This window comes from Ranitomeya imitator, chromosome 2, assembly GCF_032444005.1.
Source record: "Ranitomeya imitator isolate aRanImi1 chromosome 2, aRanImi1.pri, whole genome shotgun sequence".
Lineage (NCBI taxonomy): Eukaryota > Metazoa > Chordata > Amphibia > Anura > Dendrobatidae > Ranitomeya > Ranitomeya imitator.
The window spans coordinates 255,348,064-255,373,243 of record NC_091283.1 but is presented as its reverse complement, the minus strand read 5'-3'; the positions used below and the strand labels follow the sequence as shown (position 1 = coordinate 255,373,243).

At 45.9% G+C, this 25,180-nt stretch overlaps 1 protein-coding gene across 1 annotated transcript in view; it reads right to left on the bottom strand.

The window, feature by feature from the left end:
* Positions 1 to 3,316: 3,316 nt before the first annotated feature.
* LOC138667364 (oocyte zinc finger protein XlCOF22-like) overlaps positions 3,317 to 25,180 on the bottom strand; it is a 62,181-nt gene continuing 40,317 nt past the window's right edge. The window contains exon 5 of the mRNA XM_069755590.1: positions 3,317 to 4,862. Coding sequence (XP_069611691.1) covers positions 3,673 to 4,862 — 1,190 coding nt within the window. The 3' untranslated portion in view covers positions 3,317 to 3,672. The remainder of the gene's footprint in view (positions 4,863 to 25,180) is intronic.

The following is a 25,180-nucleotide window of genomic DNA, read 5'->3' as shown; positions in this document are numbered from 1 at the left end:
ATAACAGAACAGTCGAAGCTAAATTCCCAAGATGGTACACATTACAGAATTTACAGAATCTCACCCTTCTGCTGACTCGCCGGGATAATAGCAGCTGTGACTACAGATCTTATAGGGTCGTTACCTCACCTGTGGCACACACACAGAGAGGAGGTAATGACAAGCATAGGAAGATAAGAGTCCATAGAGTCCATACAAGGTACAAGGCCAGTTGATCTGAGGATCACAACCTGGCTTCCCCAAATGTATCCATGGTTCATTGATGGCTCAGTGGAGCAGATCTGTATTATTGCAACAGAGGCCGAAAACCCCTAGGTTGTTTCCTATAGAATGATAGACCCATGTCCCTTGTAATGGAGCCATGATGTAAAATGGCTGCTGTCCTGTCTCTCGTCCTTTTGAGATGTATGGATGTCTTGGCAGAATCTCTCTGGCTGTTTCTCTCTCTCAGTCTCTTTATACAGAGGCATGTAACCTATCTTTAGACTTAACAAGTGTCCCTCATTCAGTATTTACATAAAGGGTAAGAATAGAGAGGAGATCAAGTAGCATTACTTGATTATTTAAACTATTTGCATAGTTTTATCCTCTCTGCTTTAGAAGTCAACAAACTGGCTCCATAACACAATGCATAATTAGCATATCAGCAAATATTACTAGTGATCAAGGCTAAGCCTCAATAAAAGTCTGTATTAGAGGCTGACACAAACAAAAGTCTGTTTTCTTGACCAACCAGAAATCAACACTTAAATTTCAAGCCAATATACAGATAACATTCTATTATTCTTCGTTTGCTAAAAATAGTCGTCTGGTTAATTAAGATACAATGCTGTATGTTTTCTCAATGCCAAAAGTAAAAAAAAAAGTTTTTAATATTAAAAAGAAAAAAAAAAGTTCAAATCACCCCTTTCTGCCTCATTCAAAATTAAACAATAAGAAAAATCAAACATGCACATATTTGGTATTGCCGTGTTCAGAATTGCTTGATCTATCAATATAAAAAATAATTAACTTGATCGCTAAACGGCATAACAAGAAAAAGTCAAAATGCCAAAATTACGTTTTTTTGGCCACCATAGCAACATTGCATTAAAATGCAATAACGGGCGATCAAAAGATCGTATCTGCACCAAAATGGTATCATTTAAAATGTCAGCTCGGCACCTAAAAAATCAGCCTTCACCCAACCCAAGATCATGAAAAATAAAGATGCCACGGGTATCGAAAAATGGCACAATTCTTTTATAGTTTACCTAATAACGATTAGTTATTTTTACTGATAAATGTTTGTTTTGGGTCATTTACTTTCTGTTGTTGTTTCTTTTATCCTATAAAACTCCCATATAATATTCTCAACTTGTACGCACGCCATGCGCATCATGTTTTTGTACAATTTGTCAATAATATATAGAGGTTCTTCCCGTTTGAGTTATTTTTGAAGGTCAACAAAATACGATTTTCCTGTAATTCATTTCTCACCCTCTAGGTATAATAATGACTTTTCCCTCTGTGGGATTTTGATGTTTAAAAAGGTTGCCAACTAGTTGGACAAGCCCTTCTCATTCCTCATGTTCGGTCCTCATATTTGCTGGCACCGTTTCAGAGGTGTTGGCGCTTGTGTTCTTGGGGCTCTTTTGAGGTTTTTACGTCATGTGAGCCCTGTGCCCAATCAGCGCTGACGTCACTGTCCCCACCTTCGGACAAATCAAGCATCATGAGGCAGTCAGAGAGCAGCCACGGCCCTGACTTCCTGGTCATGTTCAATACGTCCGAAGGAAGGAGCAGTGAAGCTGCCGCTGATCGGGTGCAGGCCTCGTGTGATGTAACAACCTCACATAAGCCCCGGGACAGTGAGTCTTGACACCGCAGAAGTGGAGCCGGCACGCCAGTGGAGTATGAGTGTTTTTAATTTAATGAGGCCAAACATGAGGATTGAGTTCACTAAGAAAAAAAGATATATATATATATATATATATATATATATACACCATATTTTTGGGATTCTAAGATGTACCTAGGTTTTAGAGGAGGAAATTAGGAAAAGAAATTGAAGCAAAAAAATTTGGTCAATTCTGCACTTAGTATCCCCTATCCTGGTATATATGGTCTCCTCATCCCCATCCTGATACACATAGTCTCCTCACCCCCATCCTGATACACATGGCCCCCTCATCCCTAACCCTGGTATGCATGGCCCCCTCATTCCTATCCTGGCAGGAATGATCTCCCTCATCCCTATATTAGTATGCATGGCCCCGTCCTTATCCTGGTATGCAGGGCCCCCATCTCATCCTGGTATGGAGGGTCCCCTTCTCATCCTGGTATGGAGGGTCCCCATCTCATCCTGGTATGCAGGGTCGTATCCCTATACTGGTATGATTGGCCCCCATGCCAGTCCTGGTATGCATGGCCCAATCCTTATAATTGGCCCCCATCATTGTATGCATGGCCCCATCGTAAAATATTAAAAAACATTACACTTACCTACCCGGAGCTCCCTCCCTGCTCCAATGCCAGCAGATGCTTTATGCTTGTAAGCAGCACATGGCAGGGACATCACAAGCAGAGAACAGCTGCCGGAGTACTCGCCGGGACTGTGCACAGAGAGTGGTGAGTATTCATTGCTCTTCAGTAGTGCACAGTATCAGCCACTGGCTTCCTCCTGCTGCTGGCGGTCGCGTGTGCCGCTACTTAAGAGAAATGAATATTCATTGGATTTATTCATTCATCAGGAAACTATTTAATATTGACCTATATTCAAGCGGGACTAGATGAAGAAAACCCTAAAATCATGTATCATGTTATCCGCAACAGTCAGAAAACCAGCCACATATTGGCAGATCCCAGACCTCAAACTATATACTTCATAAGTTTATAAGCCACTCCAGTGTCAGGAATAGATAGTATGTGACAATACAGTATATACCGCTCAGGGAACACTTAACTTTCAGAGATAATCTCCATATTCATACTAAATAATGGCACAGATCTTCCAGACATTATGATTGCACACATCCTTAGTCTTTACAATGATATTGCACTCATTCCTGGACAGACCGCAGCATGGCCATTAGTTAGAAGCTGCTATTGATCTTTGGAGCAGGTAAGTGTTCCCTGAGCGGTATATACTGTATTTTCACATACTATCTATTCCTGGCACTGGAGTGGCTTATAAACTTACGAAGTATATAGTTTGAGGTCTGGGATCTGCCAATATGTGGCTGGTTTTCTGACTGTTTCGGATAACATGATACATGATTTTAGTTTTTTTTGTCTAGTCTCGCTTGAATATAGGTCAATATTAAATAGTCTCCTTTTGAGTCGCCCTTGGTGAGGATGATGAAACCCGTAGAAATGAGAGGCTTGGAGAGTGAGTGTGTATACGTCACCTCATCCTATATACTGAACTGTGAGGTACATGTTTTTTCTATTAGTCACCTACTGACTAACCTTCAGGAGGTAAATTATGGATATAGTTTTACATTTGGAATTAATAAAGTTTAGTTTTACCCTTTTGTCAGCAAACATGAGGAATGACAAGAGACAACCCTTTTAAGAAGATTCAATCTTGGTTAAAACTATTCCAATATTATGAACAGCTTGAACGGCTTCTCCCCTATGTAACGTCTCATGTTTATTAACAGTTGATTTCCAAATAAAATATCTCCCACATTAAGAAAATGAAAAAGGCTTCTCCTCTGTGTGACTGCTCTGATGTCTAACGAGAAGCTCTTGGCATTTAAAACATTTCCCACATTCTGAACAGGAAAAAAGCTTCTCCTCTGTGTGACTGCTCTGATGTCTAACAACAAGCTCTCTCCGGTTAAAACATTTCCCACATTTTGAACAGGAAAAAGGCTTCTCCCCTGTGTGAGTTCTCTGGTGACGAACAAGATGTGATTTCTGGTTAAAACATTTCCCACATTCTGAACAGAAAAAAGGCTTCTCCCCTGTGTGAGTTCTCTGGTGACTAACCAAATATGATTTCAGGTTAAAACATTTCCCACATTCTGAACACAAAAAAGGCCTCTGTCCTGTGTGAGTTTTTTGGTGTCTAACAAAATTCTCTTTGAGGGTAAAACAGTTCCCACATTCTGAACAGAAAAAAGGCTTCTCCCCTGTGTGAGTTCTATAGTGAAAAACAAAATGTGATTTTATATTAAAACATTTCCCACATTCTGAACATGAAAACGGTTTCTTCCCCGTGTGGGTTCTATGGTGAATAACCAAATCTGATTTCCGGTGAAAACATTTCCCACATTCTGAACAGAAAAAAGGCTTCTCCCCTGTGTGAATTGTTTGGTGTCTAACCAAATCGGATTTCCAGTTAAAACATTTCCCACATTCTGAACAGGAAAAAGGCTTCTCCCCTGTGTGAGTTCTCTGGTGAACAACAAAATGTCCTTTCTGGTTAAAACATTTCCCACATTCTGAACATGAAAACGGCTTCTCCCCAGTGTGAGTTCTATGGTGACTAGCAAGATTCCTTTTATGGCTAAAACATTTCCCACATTCTGAACAGGAAAAAGGCTTCTCCCCTGTGTGAGTTCTTTGGTGTCTATCAAAATGTGATTTCGGGTTAAAACATTTCCCAGATTCTGAACATGAAAATGACTTCTTTGCTTTAGGAGCAGTTTGTTTTTTAATGCCTCTTTTGTGACTTTGATTTTCCTTAGTAGTAAGTAATGAATCAGAAGATGGGACCTGTTTCATAGGATTAAATGACAGATATTTGCTGTGAATGGATGATGATATATCTGGAGTAATGACATTCACTTCAGTTGTATCTTGTACGATATCAAGATCATCAGATTTAAAAATTGAAGTTGTCAGCTGTCCCTCTGATCTCCTGGTACAGTCATCTGCTAAGATAAATAAACAATTATTATTTTTTAATAAAATATCCTTGAGTTTTATATTTTTGAACATTTCTACTACTATAAAAATAGCAAGCTATGTAAAAAAAACTTTAATTACACTATGTAACAATTTTTTTTCCCTGGATAGAAAGTGTATTTTCCTAATCCATTATGCCTAAAACAAATAGAAAATATATAGAAGAAAAAAGCATGAGCCCTGTGCACAGTGAACAAACCTATAGAGACATGTTCACACCACCGAGAGACTTGAACATACAAAAAAGCACAGTGAAACCAAAAACACTCTGTTGCAAAAAAATCACAGTGAACAGCAAGTGCTAGTAAAAAGATGGAAAAAACAGGGTATTTGGTTGATACGTTTTTTGCAAAAAATGTATATTAAGCCGCTCTACCAAACGTCAAGGTATACCCATATCAGAGCAGTCCTAACTAATGTATGTAATCCCTATCTAATGTATTTAAAAACCTGATCATTTGTACAATACTTGTATCAGCAGGGTTCAGAAAGGGAATGTCCGTGCTGTTCACAGTGATTTTTTTGCAACAGAGTGTTTTTGGTTTTACTGTGCTTTTTTGTGTGTTCAACAAATAGAAAATAGAAAACTTTTCTTCTGTGATCAGGACAAACAAATTTTGAAATTTTCTGTTTTCGGTAAAAATCTCAATTCATATTCAATATTGAGTAGTCTTCTAGAATATTCTTGAACTGCTAGAATTGTGCAGAAGTTTCTACAATTTTCCAGAATTATCTAGAAGTCTCTAGAAACGTTTAGAACTTTCTAGAACATTCACAGACTGTTCAGTAGTAGTCATACAAGAATAAAAGCACATGTGACTCGAACCAACATTTCGGTTTATGATATTGCTGAGTAAGAGAATAACAAATTGTAGTTAAACAGTAATTATTTTTTTTTAGATGGCATCAATAGGTTGTTTGCGCCCAGCAGATGCATTTTGCTATGTGTGTGGACAATTTATAAAGACAACAGAGAAAAAGTATTCTATGAAAGCATGTTGTGACTCGTAAGATGTGCGAGGCCTACAAGGCATATTTTGGCATGCCTGTTGGTGATCAAGACAAGTGATTCACGTGCGAATATTGCAAGAAAACTCTTGAAGGTAAGGTGAACAATTGCTGCTTGTTTAGATGGCAGTGCTTTATTTTGTAGAATTTCAATGATTTAGATCTAGTACAGTTTAAGGAGTTGCAATTGACAACATTTTCACATATGTCAATGCACAATAGTAAAATATGTATTAAGTAATGTGTAAAATTTCATGCTTTTAAATTTATATAATTAATTATATCTGCTATGTTACAGGTTGGTACAGAGGAGAAAAGAGCCATGAAGTTTGCTATCTCGCAAATTTGGCAGCAACCGACCAACCACTCAAGCAACTGCTACTTCTGAATGGTGGATCCTGCCAAACGTGGCACAGGCAAGAATGCGCCTCAATTCATTTATCCAGACCTTCCTTCCCCCATTCCCCCAGTACCACACTGCCCCGAGATGCCTTTTCCAACTCCCCTGAAGAGGGATCAGCCATCTTCAGGAAAAAGCAGCAAGTCGGACAGTGAGGAAGATATTATTGGAGATCAAGATTACGTTTTCACACATGCGATTGAGGAGAGAAAACCATACTTTCCTAACGAGAAAGATATCAACGATCTAATCAGAGACCTTCATCTTACCAAGTCCAATGCTGAGCTTCTGACATCCAGGCTCAAGCAGTGGAACTTGTTGGATGAAAGCGTGCAAGCCACAGATCACAGAAAGCGTCAAACATTTCCAACTTCTTCTGTTGAGAAGATGGGTTGTGCTTCTGCAACAATGTGGCCGGTCTTTTTGAGGCTATAGGTATTACATGTTACCTGAGTGAATGGCGCCTATTCATAGACAGTTCATCCCAGAGCTCCAAAGCCGTGCTGCTTCACAACGGAAACAACTACCCTTCTCTTCCTATGGCTCATTCTGTGTATCTCAAAGAGGACTACACCAGTGTCAAAATGTTGCTAAGTGCCTTGTAGTAGGATGACTATGGATGGAAGGTCATCGGAGACTTCAAAATGGTATCATTCCTGATCGGCCTTCAAGGTGGTTTCACAAAATCTCCTTTGCCTCTGGGACAGCCGGGACACTAAAAGTATCAAATATAAATAGTAAAGCCGCACCCTATAATGGCAATGTCTCTATGGACAGCAGAGTGCACGTCCTCACCAGGGGATCCATCCCAGTAGGTAAATCCAGAAGCACATGAAGAAAAGGACAGCACCACAGCAATTGTGAAAAGACAGCTCCAAAGTTTATTCTGCCATCTGCAACGTTTCGGTCCGTGGACCTTTTTCAAGCATAGTGAAAAGACAATACAACCACCATTATATACCCTTAGGCCAAACCCATTAATTAACAAGCAACCAATGGTGTGGCTCCATATACCTGGAAAAAATACATCATAGTGCAACGTACATATATACATATAAAAACAGTCCCACATTGCCAGCCCCCTATATATACTAGCCGCTAACATAGTCCAACTACCTCTGATCGCTCGCCACTATTGTGTGACACTCGTAAATCCCCAAAATCCACAATGTAAACAAATATCACTCGCACCAATCCGGGTACTGCATCCATGATCATCATGGCATTGTGGGCGTGTTCAGAACAAGAGCAGTCCAATCAGCTCCTCAATCTTAAATCATGTGATCGACATATGCCCAGCATGCAGTGCTCCTTACCGCACTAGTTCATAGGCTGCTGGACCACATGTCAGTGGTAAACAAACACCGCCCACTTTTGTCCAATGGTGCACATTGTATTGTACATGTCCGTGACATTATCCCTGTTCGTAGCTCATATGCGCATGTCGCAGTCCCGGACTCCAGTACAATCAGCACACTGAGTCCATATAGTCAGCGACTGCGTATGACAAAGGAATTCTCCATAAATCTCTTCATGACAGATGGTTCCAGTGAGCGGTCCCATAGCGCTATAATGACGGAATCCAGCATAGTCAGCACACTGAGTCTATTTAATCGGCAACTGCAAAGTAATGCTCCATAGACTTCTTCATAATAGATGACTCCAGTGAGCGGTCACATAGCGCTACAATCAGCGCGCAAAAGTACATCCAGGCTCATAGCTAGGTATAGTATTTTTTCACTCCAGGTCCATAGTATACAACGGTATACAATATGACATTTCTCCACTGAACACCTTATATATTTATCCCCAATATCGACTATTCATATATTATGTGATCCGTCATTTTAAATATTTACATCTCATCATACGGGCCTGTAATGAAAAACGACATATACCGAAAAAACAACCATCATAATAGCTTAAACTCAGTCCGTATAAAACTCCTTGCAAGGACATACATACATTACAAACACCTTTGGTACCAGGGATTCCCAGCCCATCTCCCATGTTGGTAATTGCCCAGCCTCAAGCTGCTTAGCATTTGCGATCTGGCGAGAGCAGGCACATTAACTCCATAGACATCTATATTTTTTTTATCCTGGACAAACTACATCCAAGCATAAAAAGGGAAAAAGGAGGGGAAAAAAACGGATTAAGGTAGATATCAGGCAACTAGCCACACTCTCCTCAGATCAAATTGATCAAGAGGCTACATTTGTATATATAGGACAGATCTAAAAAGCAACTGTTAATGAGACCACCCCTAACAAAAATAAACAGTATATAATAGAATTAAAAACAATAATACACCGATAAGGTACCACAAATGACCAAAAGGACCTTACAGGAGACAACTTTGTTGATAATCAATATTTAAGCCTTTTGGAGAGAGAGTATCAAGCTCATAGATCCATTTCAATTCTTTTCTCTTCAGAAGAGAGACCCGATCGCCACCCCGTCTTGGCATAGGTACATCATCAATGACTCGGTATCTGAGCTGATTAACCGAGTGCCCGAACTCATGGAAGTGCCTAGGTACTGGAAGGTCAATCAAATTCGTTCTAATAGTACTCTTATGCTTTGAAATTCTCGCTTTGACCTCCATTGTGGTCTCCCCTACATTGTAGAGACCACACGGGCAGCTAAGGATGTAGACCACAAAACTACTTCTGCATGTATACCGTTTCCGTATCGTATACTTTTTTCCAGTGTGGGGATGATAAAAACATGCCCCTTTGATTAAATTATTGCAGCTTGCAGACAGGGAAAATTACCCAGGCTCGGACGGCTTAAAGTAGTCTGCGGATCCCTCCTTGAGCTGCCCACATCAGACACCACCAACTCGTCCTTCAGATTTCTATTTCTCCTATATGAGAATAATGGGGGCGACTGAAACTCACTCACATTGTCATGTCCCCTCCCCAAAAGTGACCAGTGCCTTCGAATCACATCCGAGATCTGGCCACTCAAACCATTAAATGCTGTCACAAATGGTATCCTCTTATCAGATTCTATAGCAACCTTGGGAGTAAGGAGCTCATCTCTTCCTTTAGACAATGCTTTAGTTTTGAATGTATCCAAGTCCTCCTTAGGATATCCTCTCGCCAGAAATTTTTGGCACATCTCATTAAGCCTCAAATCTATAAGAGAGTCACTCGAGACAATCCTCCTGACTCTTAGGAGTTGGCTCCATGGGAGGGACTCCACCATTCTCCGTGGATGTTCACTGGAAAAATGTAAAACATTATTCCTGTCTGTCTTTTTGACAAACAGGTCAGTATATAAAAAACCTTCACTCTTATAGACACATGTATCCAGAAATTGCATCCTGGTCTGAGAGCACTCCATTGTGAAACCCATCCCAGGGTAGATATTATTCAAAAAAAGGTGGAATTGTACGAGCTCATCATAATCACCATCCCAAACCAGGAAGATGTCGTCGATGTAGCGCCGCCAGCCCCTAACACGGCCCCAAAACTGCGACTTGTACACGTGTTCGCCCTCCAGGACAGCCATATAGATGTTAGCATACGTAGGGGCCACATTGGACCCCATGGCTGTCCCGCGGCGCTGTAGGAAGAAATCATCCCCAAAGAGAAAAAAATTCCTCTCGAGAATGAACTCCAGCAGCGCCAGGGCGAACCGTGCACAGTCCGGGGCCATGTCGGAGCCGGCCAGCGCCAAACCGACAGCAGACAACCCCCTGGCATGCTCGATGGAAGTGTATAGAGATGTAACATCAAATGACACCAACCATGTGGTATCCCCGACCTGCACACCCTCCAAGGACCTAATGAAATCACTAGTATCCTTCACATAGGAAGGTGTAGTAACCGCAAATTTTCTCAGTAAATGATCCAAAAAGATTGCCACTTTATTACACAGAGACCCCCTGCCCGACACAATCGGGCGGCCAGGGGGCCTCTGAAGATCCTTATGAATTTTTGGGAGGGTGTACAGGACGGGAACCACTGGGTGTTCAACTGTAAGATATTTGGCCAACTTAGCATCAATTAGGCCACTATTCAATGCCTCCTCAATTATTGTATCCAATTCTGATTTAAACCTCTGGGTTGGGTTCACCTGTAGCCTCTCATAGACCTCTGTATCTGAAAGCTGCGACCTTATCTCATCCAAATACTGGGCCGTGTCCATCACCACCAAGGCTCCGGGACACTAAGGCGCACTATCACAGAAAGGACTGGCCACAGCGGACAGAGTTCTCTGTGGGGAAGAGCAACGTCAAGTGGGAGACACTGATAGAACCTCTGAAGGCGCTGATGCCACCACTGCACATCAAGTTAGGCCTCATCAAGCAATGTCACGGCTCTTGACAAGTAGTCAGCAGCTTTCAGGTACCTCCAAGGTCTTTTTCCAAAGCTGTCCGAGGCAAAGGCCAAGGCTGGCATCTTCGTCGGACAGCAAATCAAGAAGATCATAGAATGTGACGAGTTCGCCAAGCTGCTGAACATTACTGAGAAAACTGCTTGGAACAGTTTCGTTGCAGTGGTTCATGGCTTCCTGGGTAATTACAAGGCTGAAAACTATGTGCAGTTGGTTCAGACTCTCATAAAGAATTATAGAAGAGAACTCAGAGGAGCAAGGTGGGTGCTTTCATCAAGTTATATTGGACTTTGACCGTTATTACCAAGGACAGTATAATGAAAACCTGATGGGGGACTACATTTGAGGGCTTCTTCGAAAAAGCGATTTGCAGTACACTCGCAAATTTAGAACACCTAATCATTTTTTAACCTTTTTGAGAGATTTTTGACTGCCTTTGTCTATTTGCCATGCAAGTGTTTTTTTTATCAGACCGCATGAATGAAAATATAATAATTTCCTTTTTTTCTCAAAATAAATACGAATTTTTTTTAGGCTGTGGTCATAAAATCAATGTTTGTGCTGTACATAGTCGTTTTTCCATAGTCTTTAAACATAAGCAGTTGAAATATTACACTTGGAAGCCAGGAACAAAAATTGTGTTACATGGTGTTATTTACCAAGACAATGACTGTTCACAGTCTAATAGAAAACCTTGTTGGATGAACCAGCAGTGTGTGGTGTTCAACTGGTGAATGATCTCCAGTCTTATTTAGAAGCATTTCGCAGGACCTTCGAGGAACCTGGTCATGTCACATCGACAGCTTCAGCTCTGCTTCGCCTACGTTGTTCGATTCCGCAGTCTTTCGTCTGAATTATCCTACAATAATGAGTCGTTACTGGCTACCTTCTGGGAGGGTTTGTCGGGAAGAATTAAAGAGCTGACGGGACAGGCCTACAAACCCTGGATGACCTGATTTCTCTTGCAACTCGAATAGATCTGCGTATTCATTAACGTGCAAGGAGATCAAATGAGACAAGAGGCCCTACCACCTGGGCTCTACTTCACCTAAGTCAGCTACCTCATCTTCCTCCCCTGAGCCCATGGAGGTTGATCGTGTAAGTCTGGCCAGCCGACGCCAGGATGCACGTCGCAAAGAGGGAAGTTGTCTCTACTGCGGTGGTCTTGAACACCTTATTCGTACCTGTCCAAAGAGGTTGGAAAACTCCAGTGCCTAGGTTCAGTTGGAGAGGCTACCCTAGGTAGAGAACATTCCTCTCCATCTTTGCAAGTCTTAGTCACCATGTATTTTGGAGCAATTGAATTCTCGGAACTCTGCTGGATTCTGGAGCTGCAGGGAACTTCATCCAGCAGGCGGATGTAGATCTCTACCACTTACCAGTCCAGTGTCTTCCTGATCCATTGCGTGTGACCGCCGTAGATGGCAAACCACTGACCGAGCCTGTGCGGTTTCAAACCGAGTCTGTAGAACTCTGGGTAGGTCTAACTAATTCTGAAAGAATCTGTTTTTATGTGTATCCCGGTTTGTCTACCTGGACAACATTCTGATTTTCTCTGCAGACTTGGCCTTGCATCGGAGGCAAGTGCGTCTGGTACTACGAAGACTCAGAGAGAACAGGCTTTATGCCAAACTCAAGAAATGCCACTTTGAACAGGCCTCTTTGCCTTTCCTCAGTTACACTGCATCTTCTACAGGATTAAACATGGTCCCTGAGAAGTTGTCTGCCATTCTCAAGTGGCCTCATCCGTCTGGACTAAAAGCCATACAATGGGTCCTGGGGTTTGCCAACTACTACCAGCAATTCATCCCTCACTTTTCCGCCCGAGTGGTGCCCATCACAACTTTAACCGGGAAAGGGGTAAACTCCAAGGAATGGTCTTCCGAGGCATGACCCTGGTATTGTCGAAGCCTCCTGGGAAAGAGGGAGATACCTCCGCTGACACTCTTACAGCCCCTTACCTTTCTCTCCCAGCGCGACCACCCGAACCCATTCTCCCAATTAAGACAGAGACAAGAGTTTCTTTGGAATTATGTAGGCCACAGCAGCCTGTTTATTAAACAAAACAACAGTTAACAATTAATGTAAAAGCATACATTTCAAAACTAGGGGAAGTCCTTGGAGCCCAAAAGAATCTGGTGATTTTAACCATACCGCGAACATAACTCAAACCATATTTTACTCCCAGCCGTTGTAAGCCTGGCTCGGGAGCACCAAAAACCCCACAAGAGGGTTCACTGTTCGTGGTAAAAACGTGAGATCTGACCACCCCTGCCGGAACTCCCCACCACCAATCACCAGATCCGAAACATAATAAACTTCAAAACAGAGGAGCCATATACCTATGGACCCCCCAAACCAATTTCCACTAACTCCAAGGACTCCCCCCAACCGCCACAACGAGAGGCCTTTGAACACCTTAAAGGCCCGAGACCCCACCCGACCGAAAAGTTATGGCCTTCTCAATGCCCTCCTGTAACCCGAGAGCCCAAAAATCCATTCCGACAGCATTCAAATGAACGCCGTCCGCCAACCAATACTCCCCATGTCCTGATTCCAGTTCAAAATGTCTAACCGCCGCGCCCCCATTCCTAACCACAAAGGCAGACACCGCCCTGTTCACCTTTATGCGGGCCTTATCAATTTTTTGCAAAGACCGCATGTGCTTCCACCGTTTCCGCGGCACAATTTCGGACCAGACGATAGTCAATCCCGGGTACAAAACCCACAAACGCAAACAGTCCTGTTTTATGTCTCTAACCAACTCCCGAAAAGGTCGGACCCCGAGATCGTTACCCCCCACGTGCAAAACCAAAACGTCGGGGGCTCTGTCCAGTCTCACGCTGTTCTGGATCTCCCGCAACACGCGATTCCAGGCCATACCCCGAAAACCGAGCCACCGGATAACTGCGACGCTTCGATCAAAGCCCAGTTGCCTGCCCTCCGTCCGAACGTCGGCTCGCAGAGCTCCCCAGTGCACGTACGAGTGTCCAAGAATCCACACCAATAAACCTTGGTGACCTGGAAAACAAAACACAAACTTAACAACTGTCCCCTACTGCAGCAAAACGCTCCATCAAGCCTATAAGACCCCATGGACCACCCCTTGTGGCCGCACATAACTCCTAAAGCGGTTGGAGCGCCACCTACCGATCCTACGAATGGCGGAATCCCCCAATCCCCCAATTGCCGCTTCAGTTGCGGCTCCTATCCGGAAGGAGTGAGGGGCGAAGCAAGCCCCATCCAAACCCACCGAGGAAATTGCCTTTTTGAAAACCGCCGTAAACTGGTATCGAGACAAGCAGGAACTGTCCTGGTGACATAACAAAGCCCCATCCCGCCTAGGCTGCAGGCCCCAAAAGATGCTAAGGCAAGAGACTGGACACATAACGGACCCCGCAACTGAGCCCGCCACAATTCTGCTGCCCCGCCCCTCCTGATCCGATTTTGACCGTCGCAACCATAACTCCACCTGGCCCTCAGCCAACAATACGTCCCTGGCCAATGAACCCCCCGGCCCTTTTTTGTTTGGTGCCACCAACTCTCCTACTCTAAAGGCCCCAAAAAAGGCCAATGAAAACGCCAGCCGAAATAAACAAAGCTCAAAAAACGAAGAACACAATGAAGACAACGCTTCGCCCAATTTTTCCAAAACGTTAAAAGACACAGGCCGCCTAGAATCTGTTCCTCTGGGCCGCCACCTAAAACATTTTACGGCCCTCTGCACCAGAAAGGACTTGGTGATATCGTCCTGACCCCGCAATTTGCAACCAAAGGCAAGAGCCGCCATGACTCTTGACACTTTTGCAGGAGACCAACCCGCTGATGCCCCCCGGCTTAACCATGACAACAGGATCCCAATCTGATCCTGGTGGCTCCACCCTCCAGATGCCGCCACTAGCAAAACCTCCCACTCCCGCCAGATTGCCTGATAGGCCTCCCAGGTTCTGGGAGCCAACGACGCCTTAATCAATGCCTGAGCGTCCCGGACACCGCTAGCCAAAGTTCTGGAGGGCACTCCAAACCGACCATCTCCGCCTCCGGGGCCAATGACCGAAAACGATCGAACTGTAAACGAGAAAGAGAGTCAGCGATAGAGTTATGAACTCCAGGCACATGCGACGCTGTAACATGCGCGTTCAAAGTCAAACACAATAGCACCAAACGCCGTAACACGCAAACCACCGGCGGCGATGATGCAGACAAGCTATTGATCGCGCACACCACCCCCATGTTATCGCAGCGAAAACGAACACACCTGTTCTGAAAATTATCTTGCCACAAGTGCACAGATACCAAAATCGGGAAAATCTCCAGGAGAGCAATGTTACGAACTAAACCGGTAGAAATCCAACTCGCAGGCCACTTTGCCGCGCACCATTGCCCTTGAAAATACGCTCCAAAACCCGAACCTCCGGCCGCGTCAGTGAATAATTCCAATGACTCGTTGTCAATCACGCCCGCCATAAACAACGACCTACCGTTATATGATTTCAGGAACTCACTCCACACTGCCAAATCCTCCTTGTGCTCAGCTGATAACCGCACGAAATGGTGCGGAGCCTTAACTCCCGCCGTAGCGCTAGCCAACCTCCTAGAAAAAACTCGCCCCATTGGCATGACTCAACAAGCGAAATTAAGTTTACCGAGCAGTGATTGCAAGTCTCGCAACGGCAACTTACGCAGGCGACCAGTCCGCACAACGTCTTCCCGTAGGCCCGTCAATTTGTCCTCAGGCAAACGAAACTCCCACCGCACGGTATCAATGACTATGCCTAAGAAACACAAGCATGTACTCGGGCCTTCCGTCTTGCCCGGGGCCAGCGGGACCCCAAACCGCAAAGCCACCCATTCAATCGCACTCAAAATCCTTGCACAGCAATCGGACCCCGCCGGGCCGATGCACAAAAACTCGTCTAGGTAGTGTAGAACCGCGTCACAACCAGACACGTCCCGTACCACCCATTCCAAAAAGGAACTAAACGCCTCGAACAGAGCACAAGACAGCGAACAACCCATGGGCAAACATCTGTCAACAAAATATTTATCCTCCCAAAAGCATCCAAGAAGTCTAACGCTAGACGGATGAACCGGCAACAATCGAAAAGCGGATTCTATGTCCGTCTTTGCAAGCAGGGCGCCTTTTCCGCATCTCTGCACCCAAACTACCGCTTCATCAAATGATGCGTAAACCACCGAGCACAACTCAGGATCGATGCCGTCGTTCACCGACCTACCCTTAGGATACGACAGGTGCTGAATAAGGCGAAATTTACCCGCTTCCTTCTTAGGGACCACCCCCAGAGGGGAAACAACTAGGTCCTCAAATGGAGCGTGGTCAAAAGGGCCAGCCATGCGGCCCAGAGCCACCTCCTTACGTAACTTCTCTGAAACCACCTCAGAGTGTAACAAGGCTGAATGCAAATTTTTTCTAACATCGGGAACCACAAAAGGAGGTGCCGGAATAACAAAACCTTCCGTAAAACCGGACAATAACAGTGCCGCCTTTTCCTTATCCGGGTACCTACTTAGATAAGGGACCATCCTTTCCACCATCACCGGAGTCTCCCCCATGGGAATTACCTGAACCTGATTTTGCCTTGCCCTTCTTAAAGCACTTTGCGGCTCCGTGGGAGGAGCCACTGCAGTGGGAGCACAAATGTTTAAATCTACAATTGCTTCCAAATTTGCACTGTCCCTCATTAAATTGCCAGCAGACGCCCAACTTCTGTCCGCCTGCCTGACCGGCGCTGCCTGAGGAGCTCCCTGCACCGGACTGAGATCCATGGCCGGACCCACCGGCCCCCCCTTGAAAGGGATGGCCGAACTTGTACTGCGCCATCACGCGCAACCAGAGACCAATATCTTTCTGGTCCCACCTAATGGCCGGCCGCACAGCTTTTCTCTGCCTAAACTGCTCATCGTACCTCAGCCACGCCTGACCGCCATACACCCTATGAGCCTCGCTGATGGAGTCCATGTAGCAAAATAGCCCCGAGCAATTCTCCGGAGCCTTCTCGCCAATAACACTGGCCAAAATGGCAAAAGCCTGAAGCCAATTTGCAAAAGTCTGGGGAATCAAACGCCAACGCCGTTTCTCCTCCTCCTCCTTTTTTAAATCCTCCTTCTCCTTGTCAATGTTAAATTTCTCTAGGGGGAGCAGTGAAAAAATTTCAACGTACTCGTCCTTGCTAATCTTCTCCCTGACCTCTTTCTTAAGATGCGCCCCCAACGGGCCCTCAAAACACACGTATACTTCGCCGTGCGCCCTATCATCTAAATGGACCCTACACTCCTTCTCCTTTTCGGTCTGCACAGAAACCGAAACTGGCTCAGCAACCTCAGCCTGCACTGCTGCTGCACTAACCGGACTCCGTGATACACCAGACCAAGCACCCAGAAAACCCTGCGGAGCCACATCACGATCCAATCTAGCTAGTAGGTTCTGCACATTAACCAAAAGCTCCCGTACCCCTGCCGCTTCACCGCCGCCTGCCACCCCCGCCGCAGCTATGCCGCTAAGCGCTCCCTGACCCCCACTAAGCGCAGGCGCACTAGCATCAAAAGAACACACACGAGACACAGACGCATACTCACCGGGCTGCAAGGGATCTGTGGTCCCTCCAGCCGGAGTGCTGGTATCCGGACGTCCACGGACGGCCCAATCCGCCACCGACCCGTCCACCGATGTGCCTTGGAGGTGTCCGTCAGACCCGCTGCTATGGGACGCCGCTGGCCCTTGGGACCCCGGATTCGGACTCCACGCGATAGGGGGAGACGCCGCCTGGACCGGCGAGGGCACATCCTGCTGACCGGCGCCAGCCGCACTCCAGGCCGCCGCAGGAGGCTGCCCGCTCCAAAGCCCTGGAGCAGGGGGACCCCCTGCCGCTGTTGTAGGGGCCGACCCAGCGCCGTCCTGCCTCGGGCCGCCCGCCTCGCTTCCATCCACCGCTCCTCTGGGCCCCGCTCGCACCGCCGAGGCAGGCCGCGCGGCGGGAGCGGCACCGCCGCGGCCTCCCGCTGCTCTAGGCCCCAAGCGCTGCCCGGCGCGTCTTGGCTCCGCCCCCACCGCACCACGAGGTGAGGGCCTTGCAACCGCCGCTGCGCCCCGCCTGGCAGTCGGATTCCTCCCGGGAGGGGCTCCTACGCCTGCGGGGGGCGCTAGGCCCAGGATCCGGCGATAGGCGCTCGGGGGGCCGTGTCCGCCGAGCCCGCCGATCGAGGTGGGGGACCGCCGGCGAGGATCCACTGCCGCCGGCGCCGCCATCCAGCAGGTGGGCAACCTGTGCCTCCAGCCATCCAGGAGGCCGGGAGGCTGCAGCCGCCCTCAGGCTCTGCAGCACAGCGTCCACACCTGACATGATGCTTCTGCTTCCAGTGCTGGTGAGCGGGAACTGACCGGCCCCCGCCCCCTGACACTTCCCTAACCCTCTCTTCCACTAGCCCCCCCCCGCCCCCTAGTACTGTTAACCCTTTCAGCCCCACCCCCTCCTCTCCAACCCATTGTCATGCTGGCCTCCGCTTAGCCTTGGGGGGGAGGGGGCGGCTCGCTCCGGCCTGTCCTGAGGAGGCCTTTTTTTCTCTCAACAAAGCCTTCACTTCTGCACCCATTCTCCATGGTCCAAATTCTAATGAGCCATTTTTCCTTGAGGTAGATGCTTCCTCCATAGGTGCAGGAGCAGTTCTCACCCAAAAATCATCTACCGGAAGAATGGTCTCCTGTGGTTTTTTTTTCCTAAGTTTTTTTCCCCCACAGAGAGAAACTATTCCGTTGGAGATTGGGAATTGTTGGCTATCAAATTAGCTTTGCAAAAATGGAGACATCTTCTAGAAGGAACACTTCATCAGGTAGTCATATTCAACGATCATAAAAACCTTGCATACCTTCAATCCGCACAAAACAATCCCCAAAAAAACAATCCTCAAACAAAGTCCTGCTTTTCCACGTTGCTTGTCAGCGTGCTTTAAGGTAGCCCCGAAGCACGTTCAGGGTACAGCCTCCTGAAGAAGCCCACGTGAAATGCGCGTTGGGGCTGCCTTGGACACACACTGACAGGTGACATGGGTAAGCAGGACTTTGTTTGAGTGTCGCTTTTATCCCTAGGGTAGTGATATTTGGCTAATGGGTTTATTTAGAGTGATGTATACTCTCCCACATTTATTTGGTATAATGTTTGCACCTTATTTGCACTGTGCATTTTTTTGCTATTGCATTGAAGTTTACTGAGGTGGAGATTTATGACCTCTTTTTTTCCCAGCCTGCTTTTTCTCAGTGCCACTGTTTTTGTGTCCTTCACACAGAAGCTCTCCATGTGCCTTGTCATTGATAAGCTGTTTTTATCATGATTTTTTGTGATTTTCATGTAATATGTTTTCAATAAACTTTGTTATTTTTATGAAATAACTCTTTTTGGACAGTGAGTATCTGTAGCCCTATATACAGGCCACTCACTGAAATCCAAGATTGTAGACACCCGTGATGCTAGTTACTGGACACACCGTGATTTAACATATCCCTTTTGTCACATCATTTCTGTCCAGGCCTATTTCATGAGTTTTATTTTTTTAAAAATTATGTGGAAGCATGGTTGAAAAGCATTTGTTCATTTTCATAGATCTTTTATTTCTTATTACTTTTGTCAGATTCAAGTTATTTCTGAGCCCATTGTGGGTTTTTCTGACATTAAACGAGGGGTACCAACAATTTTGACAACATGTCAAATAATGACATGATTATAACCCTCAGTGAATTAATTTATAAAATGGAATCACTTTATGGGAATGGGAATGTCGACTATTCTGGTTGTCACGATAATGTGAATATGCCATGTTTGAGTCTGCCTAGCTTTACAAGACACACGCTGCGGGCTATTCCCCCTCTCCTCTCTTCTGCCTGCTGCTATGTGTGTGTGTGTGAAGACGAAGTTTTATTGCTTCCAGCTGCAAATTCCAGGCTCTGTGCAACTTACTCATCCCTCCTCCCATCTAGTACCACCTAAAACTGGTATAAGTCCCTTCCAAAAGGCAGGAATTTCTTTGTTCTATTATAGCGATATATTGGGCCACCAATCTGGACTAGAAATATAAGGAGTACATATTACGAATGTCCTCAATAGATCTGTCAATCACGGTAAGCGCTAGCAGCTAAACGTAACAAGTGCAAAGTGCGGATTTCTCCTTAAAGGGAAGGTGCCATCAAAAAATGTGTTTATTATTTAGTAAAATATGAAAAATAATTTGAAAAGGTTTGACATTTCCACTTTTAAACACTAGGGGGAGCAGCTGCTGAAATTTGACAAAAACCTAGTGTACAATTAGCTCACATTACTGCACTGCAGTAAATATGGGCGGAGTCTGCTGACGTGTGTGACGTCTCCTTTCCTCCCCTTCTGGGTGTTTGCTAAGGGATAAGAGAGGATGAGATTCAGGAACCCAGTGAGCAGCCATTTTGTTGGTGATGGCAAAGTTATACTGACAAGTAGACACAGAGGATGGCAGGCAGCAAGGATTCTGGGAGATATATGATGGATGGAGCAGGGTGACAGCAGCACAGAGTATTTCAGGAGAGCAGTGTGCTGGTCTATGGGTGGGCACCCTGCTTGGTGCGTGGAGCAGCCAGGGATTGTACATAGAGCGCTGTCTTTTATACACATGGATGGACCATCGCCTCAGAAATCCAGGAAACATTTCTGTGGATTGATGGCCTGTTCTGATCCAGACATTGCATGCAAAGACCCCATTCCCCTCCTCAGTTCTTGTCCTGGCGATGTGTGAAAGCGAGGCGACAGGCGCAGTCCGGGGTGACGCTGGGGGGAAATGTAGCCATATAGTAACACTAAAAATGAGACGCCTCTCTTCAGCTGCCTCACCAGCCCTCCCGACTGCACCTAACTGGAGGTCATGCTGCCCCCTCTATTACCGCTGACCCGTGTGCAGCTGCTCAGCCAGAACCACCATAGAATGGGTCCCCTTTTTGAAGATAATACTGCCATAGTGTTCTCACATAATACCGCCTTAGTGTTCTCACATAATACCGCCATATAGATCACACATAATGCAGCCATGTAGATCTCACATAATGCCGCCATATAGATCACACATAATGCCGCCATATAGCTCACACATAATCCTGCCATATAGATCACACATAATGCCATCATATAGATCACACATAGTGCCACCATATAGATCACACATAGTGCCACCATATAGATCACACAGTGCCCCCATATAGATCACAGTGCCACCATATAGATCACACATAGTGCCACCATATAGGTCACACATAATACCGCCATATAGATCACACATAATGCAACCTCATACATCTCACATAATACCGCCATATAGATCACACATACCACCACATACGCCTCACATAATACCGCCACATACGTCTCACACAATATCACCATATAATTTTCACATAATACTGCCACATATCACACATAATCCCACAATATAGTTCCGTCATATAGCTTTTACATCATTCCACAATACTGATCAGGCATAATACCGCCATATAGATCACATATAATACAGTCATATAAATCACACATAATGCCATAATACAGCATAATACAGCTCCTGTTAACGCACGCACTGAGCTGTGTGCAATGGGGAAAGACATGCAGGGGGGAGAGGAGTGCATAGGAGAGGATTAGATACACAGCTCAGCAGACAGTATTGCACAGGAGAGGATTAGATACACAGCATAGCAGGCGGTATCACACGGGATAGGATTAGATACACGGCTCAGCAGTCAGTATCACAGGAGAGGATTAGATACACAGGGCGTCAGTCAGTATCACACAGGATAGTATTAGATACACGGCTCAGCAGTCAGTATCACACAGGAGAGAATTAGATACACAGGGCGACAGTCAGTATCACACAGGATAGGATTAGGTGCACGGCTCAGCACAGTATCACACAGCATAGTAATAGATACACGGTCTGATGTCCTTGATCAGTGGCTGCAGTGAGAGGCAGAGCAGGAGCAGCACAGAGAGACTCTTCCCCTCCCCCGTGTTACCTCTCTGCATGATAAGGACATCAGACCGCAGCATTTCATCCTCTCTAGGGATTCTAGAGATCACACACCAGGCAGCAGAGCAGAGGATAGGGAATGGACGCTGACAGTCTGAAGGGGAGACAGCTGCCCCTCCAACAGCATGGCTCTCAAGACACAGTGAGTGGAGCTCACAGGTACACTCCACTGTGGGCTGAAGAAAGATAGCGCTGACCTCCTGCCTCTGCTGTGATGTGGAGACAGCCCAGGGGGCGTGGCCACATCAGAGCAGGGAGCAGCACAATGATAGCTATGGGGTCGGCTCCCAACCGCAGCCTCCTATGCCCAGGGCTGCCGTATTTGCAGAGTGTAAGTGTCGTGCTGGGACTCTTACACTCCTGCAAAGCAAAATGGCGGCGCCCAGTGGCTGAAAAAATAATGAATAATAAAAAAGATTTTAAAGTTAAAAAAAATAATTTTGTATTAAAAATAATTGCTTATATAAACAATCGTTTTTAATACAAAAACAAAATTGCGGCACCTTCCCTTTAAGCAGTTCATGTAATGGTTCTGTATTTACACTTAAAAGAACGCCCCTGATGTGGGGAACATCATGAGCATCGTGTTGTACTTATGTGAGGTTTACACAGCAATTTATGAGTAAAAAAAAGTTTTCATATTGTAAGTAACGAGGATGTTTCAGCTTCTAAAGTGATGTCACCACAGGGGGAGTGCCTGGGTTTTGGGTTGTGAGATATCTTAGTGGGACTGCATTCCAGCAGTGTCTTTTGCCAGGGGATTCAGCTACGAATGACACGCTGTCCAATCTGACCTGAGGATAAGTGGGGAAAGTCCCCCTCACCCAGCCAGCACATGGCGTACCATTGAATGATATGAAAGAATCGTAAGTCAATTTTCACCATTAATCCCTTTTTACTTGTAATTGTAAAATACACATGATTCGTCTTCTTTATAATATCTTTTTAATATTTTTTTGTAAATACTGCCTATCTTTTATGGAGTAAAATATATAATTTTACTAGCTTGTCTCTTCATGCTCTATAAGACTATGCAACCTCGGAGGTGAATTACGCTACTGATTTGGGTTGGCTCCGGACCCGTTAACCTTTGGTGAAAATCAGAGCTGGTGGCAGCGACCTTCTTCTGTGCAATTGGGCGTCTTTGTATCGACTGGTGGCGTTGATAATTATTCTTCCTGCTTGTGTGGGAGTAGTTATAAAGCCCTCGCTGCTGTGTGCCCAATAGCCAGTACATAGCATTCAGCCTTTCTGGCAACTAATTACCCTAGGTGCAGTACCTAATCTGACCTGAGGTTAAGGGGGGCGCCAGGGAGCTGCAAGTTCCAAACCAGAAGTGGGATGTAGATAAATCCCCTTCAGAAGGAACCAGGGGCACCTAAACAACCCGGTTTGTGACAAATTGGTGTGAGTAGTGGGGACGGTAAAGATATCCTCCCAGGGATTCCTGACATATTGATGGGATCCGCAACATAGTGTTGGCAGCATGGTGTGAACCGTGACATATTGGTGGCAGAACGGTGGGATAATAGAGCATTAGTGATCTGGTTTGAGCAATTATTCCTCTCACTAAAAACTTGCACAGTTCTGGAGAGGACTCTGCGCAAATAAGCTTGGAGAACAAGTTCAGTGTTTACTGGTCCTGAGACGATACCATGTGTACTTGCGATTACCCCCTCCCTTTCTCTTTGTTTTCTATCCTATCTTTTATTTGGCAATGATGGCCACAAAAGGTGAAGGCTGGTATAAGCAGCATAACAAGGGCACTCTGATTGCCCTCTGTGGGTTGATGCAGATTGACGCCATGGGCAAAAACAAAAGCCAACTGGTCGCAGCTCTGGTGCAATTTGAAGCAGACCAAGGCCAGTCTCAGAGCCCAGTGGCCGCAGAAGCCAGCACAAGCTAAAATGGTATTGCAGCAGAGGTCTAACCACTGAATGCTGGCCCTACTTGCAACCAGGGCGGATTGGATCCCCGCCTACAGCTGGCTCTGCAACAATGCTCCGCAGATGACAGAGTGACATATGCAGCTGGTCCTGCAATTCCAAGAGGCAGAGAGAGCCGAGCGGGAGGCACAAGCTTTGAGGGCCCATGAACTGCAGATGGCCCAACTTGGGGCAGTACCATCCACAATGTGGGGCAGTGAGTCCAACAGCGCTCAGACCCCTAAACAACGGCCAGAGCACTTTCCTGTGATGGAAAAGGACGGGGACTTGGACACTTTCCTGCGCCTTTGAGAAAGCCTGCAGACAGTACCAGCTGCCTGGGAACCAATGGGCCCGATACCTGACCCCAGGGCTAAGATTTAATGCTCTGGAGGCGTTTGCTGTTCTCCCTCAAGACCAAAATGAAGATTATGAGGCCATCAAGCAGGCCCTGATAACCAAGTACCAGCTTACACCTGAGGTTTACTGTAGAAAGTTCTGGAACCTCCAACGTGGCCCACACGACAGTTACAGTGATGAGGCGCATGGACTCGGGACCCACTTTGATCAGTGGATCCAAGTGTGAAGGTGATCTCTTAAAGTGAGATCTATATGATTGCTTGTACCTGACCAAATATAAGCTAAGTGCGCGCTAAGAGGCCAAAGAATGTATCTGATATACAGAGACAGATACACACTTCCTATCTCAGCCAAAGTTGGAGCACAACTGCTTTATTCTCTGAACAAAGGAAGATACTAGAAACAGGAAATGGGGGAAGTCGCACAATTTTGAATAGTTAGTGTCACTCTATGATTGGTTCATTCCAACTTCATTTCCATATATGGTATTCAGTCCAATGTCCAGTGTCCAATGTCCAGTGACTTCTTCACTTTCCAAAAGTTCCTTCCAGTATGCTGCTGATCAAGAAATAAACTCCATCTTGCTACACCATATCTGAACTGACTTATATAAGGTTTAATAATTGATTTCATTAGCCATTTTTCTCATTCAAACAAGGACTGTCAGTGACCACCTTAGCACAGCTGCGGGACCTGATGATCAAAGACCAGTTCTTACATCTTTGCCCAGCTGAGGTGCGACAGTTCATGATAGACAGAGAACCCAAAGACGTGACGAAAGAAGCGCAGATTACCGATGCCTATGAGGCCAACCGTTAATCGTAAGTTCGAAAGCTAGTCACCGCCAGCTAGAGAGGGGGTAAGCATTCAACCAACGCCAGTACCCCTGCCAGCCAAAACAACAGAGGCTCTGTCCCTGTTGCCAACAGCATCAGACCTACCACCGACCCTCGCCAGTGTTTTTCCTGCAAGCGGACTGGTCACATCAGCGCCCTATGTCCAGAGAAGCAGAGAAACCCCCCAGCCAAGGCCCCAGGGTCTAAAGCAGCAGTTCTTTTGGTGGGTGGGGCGGTTGGGAGGGTGAGTGACAATGTGCAGAACGTTACCGTGGGGGCCTTGTCGCTACAGACCTCAAGGACACCGGGGCTGAACGAACCCTCATCTGACGGTCCCTAAAGAGATCATTCAGGGGAAA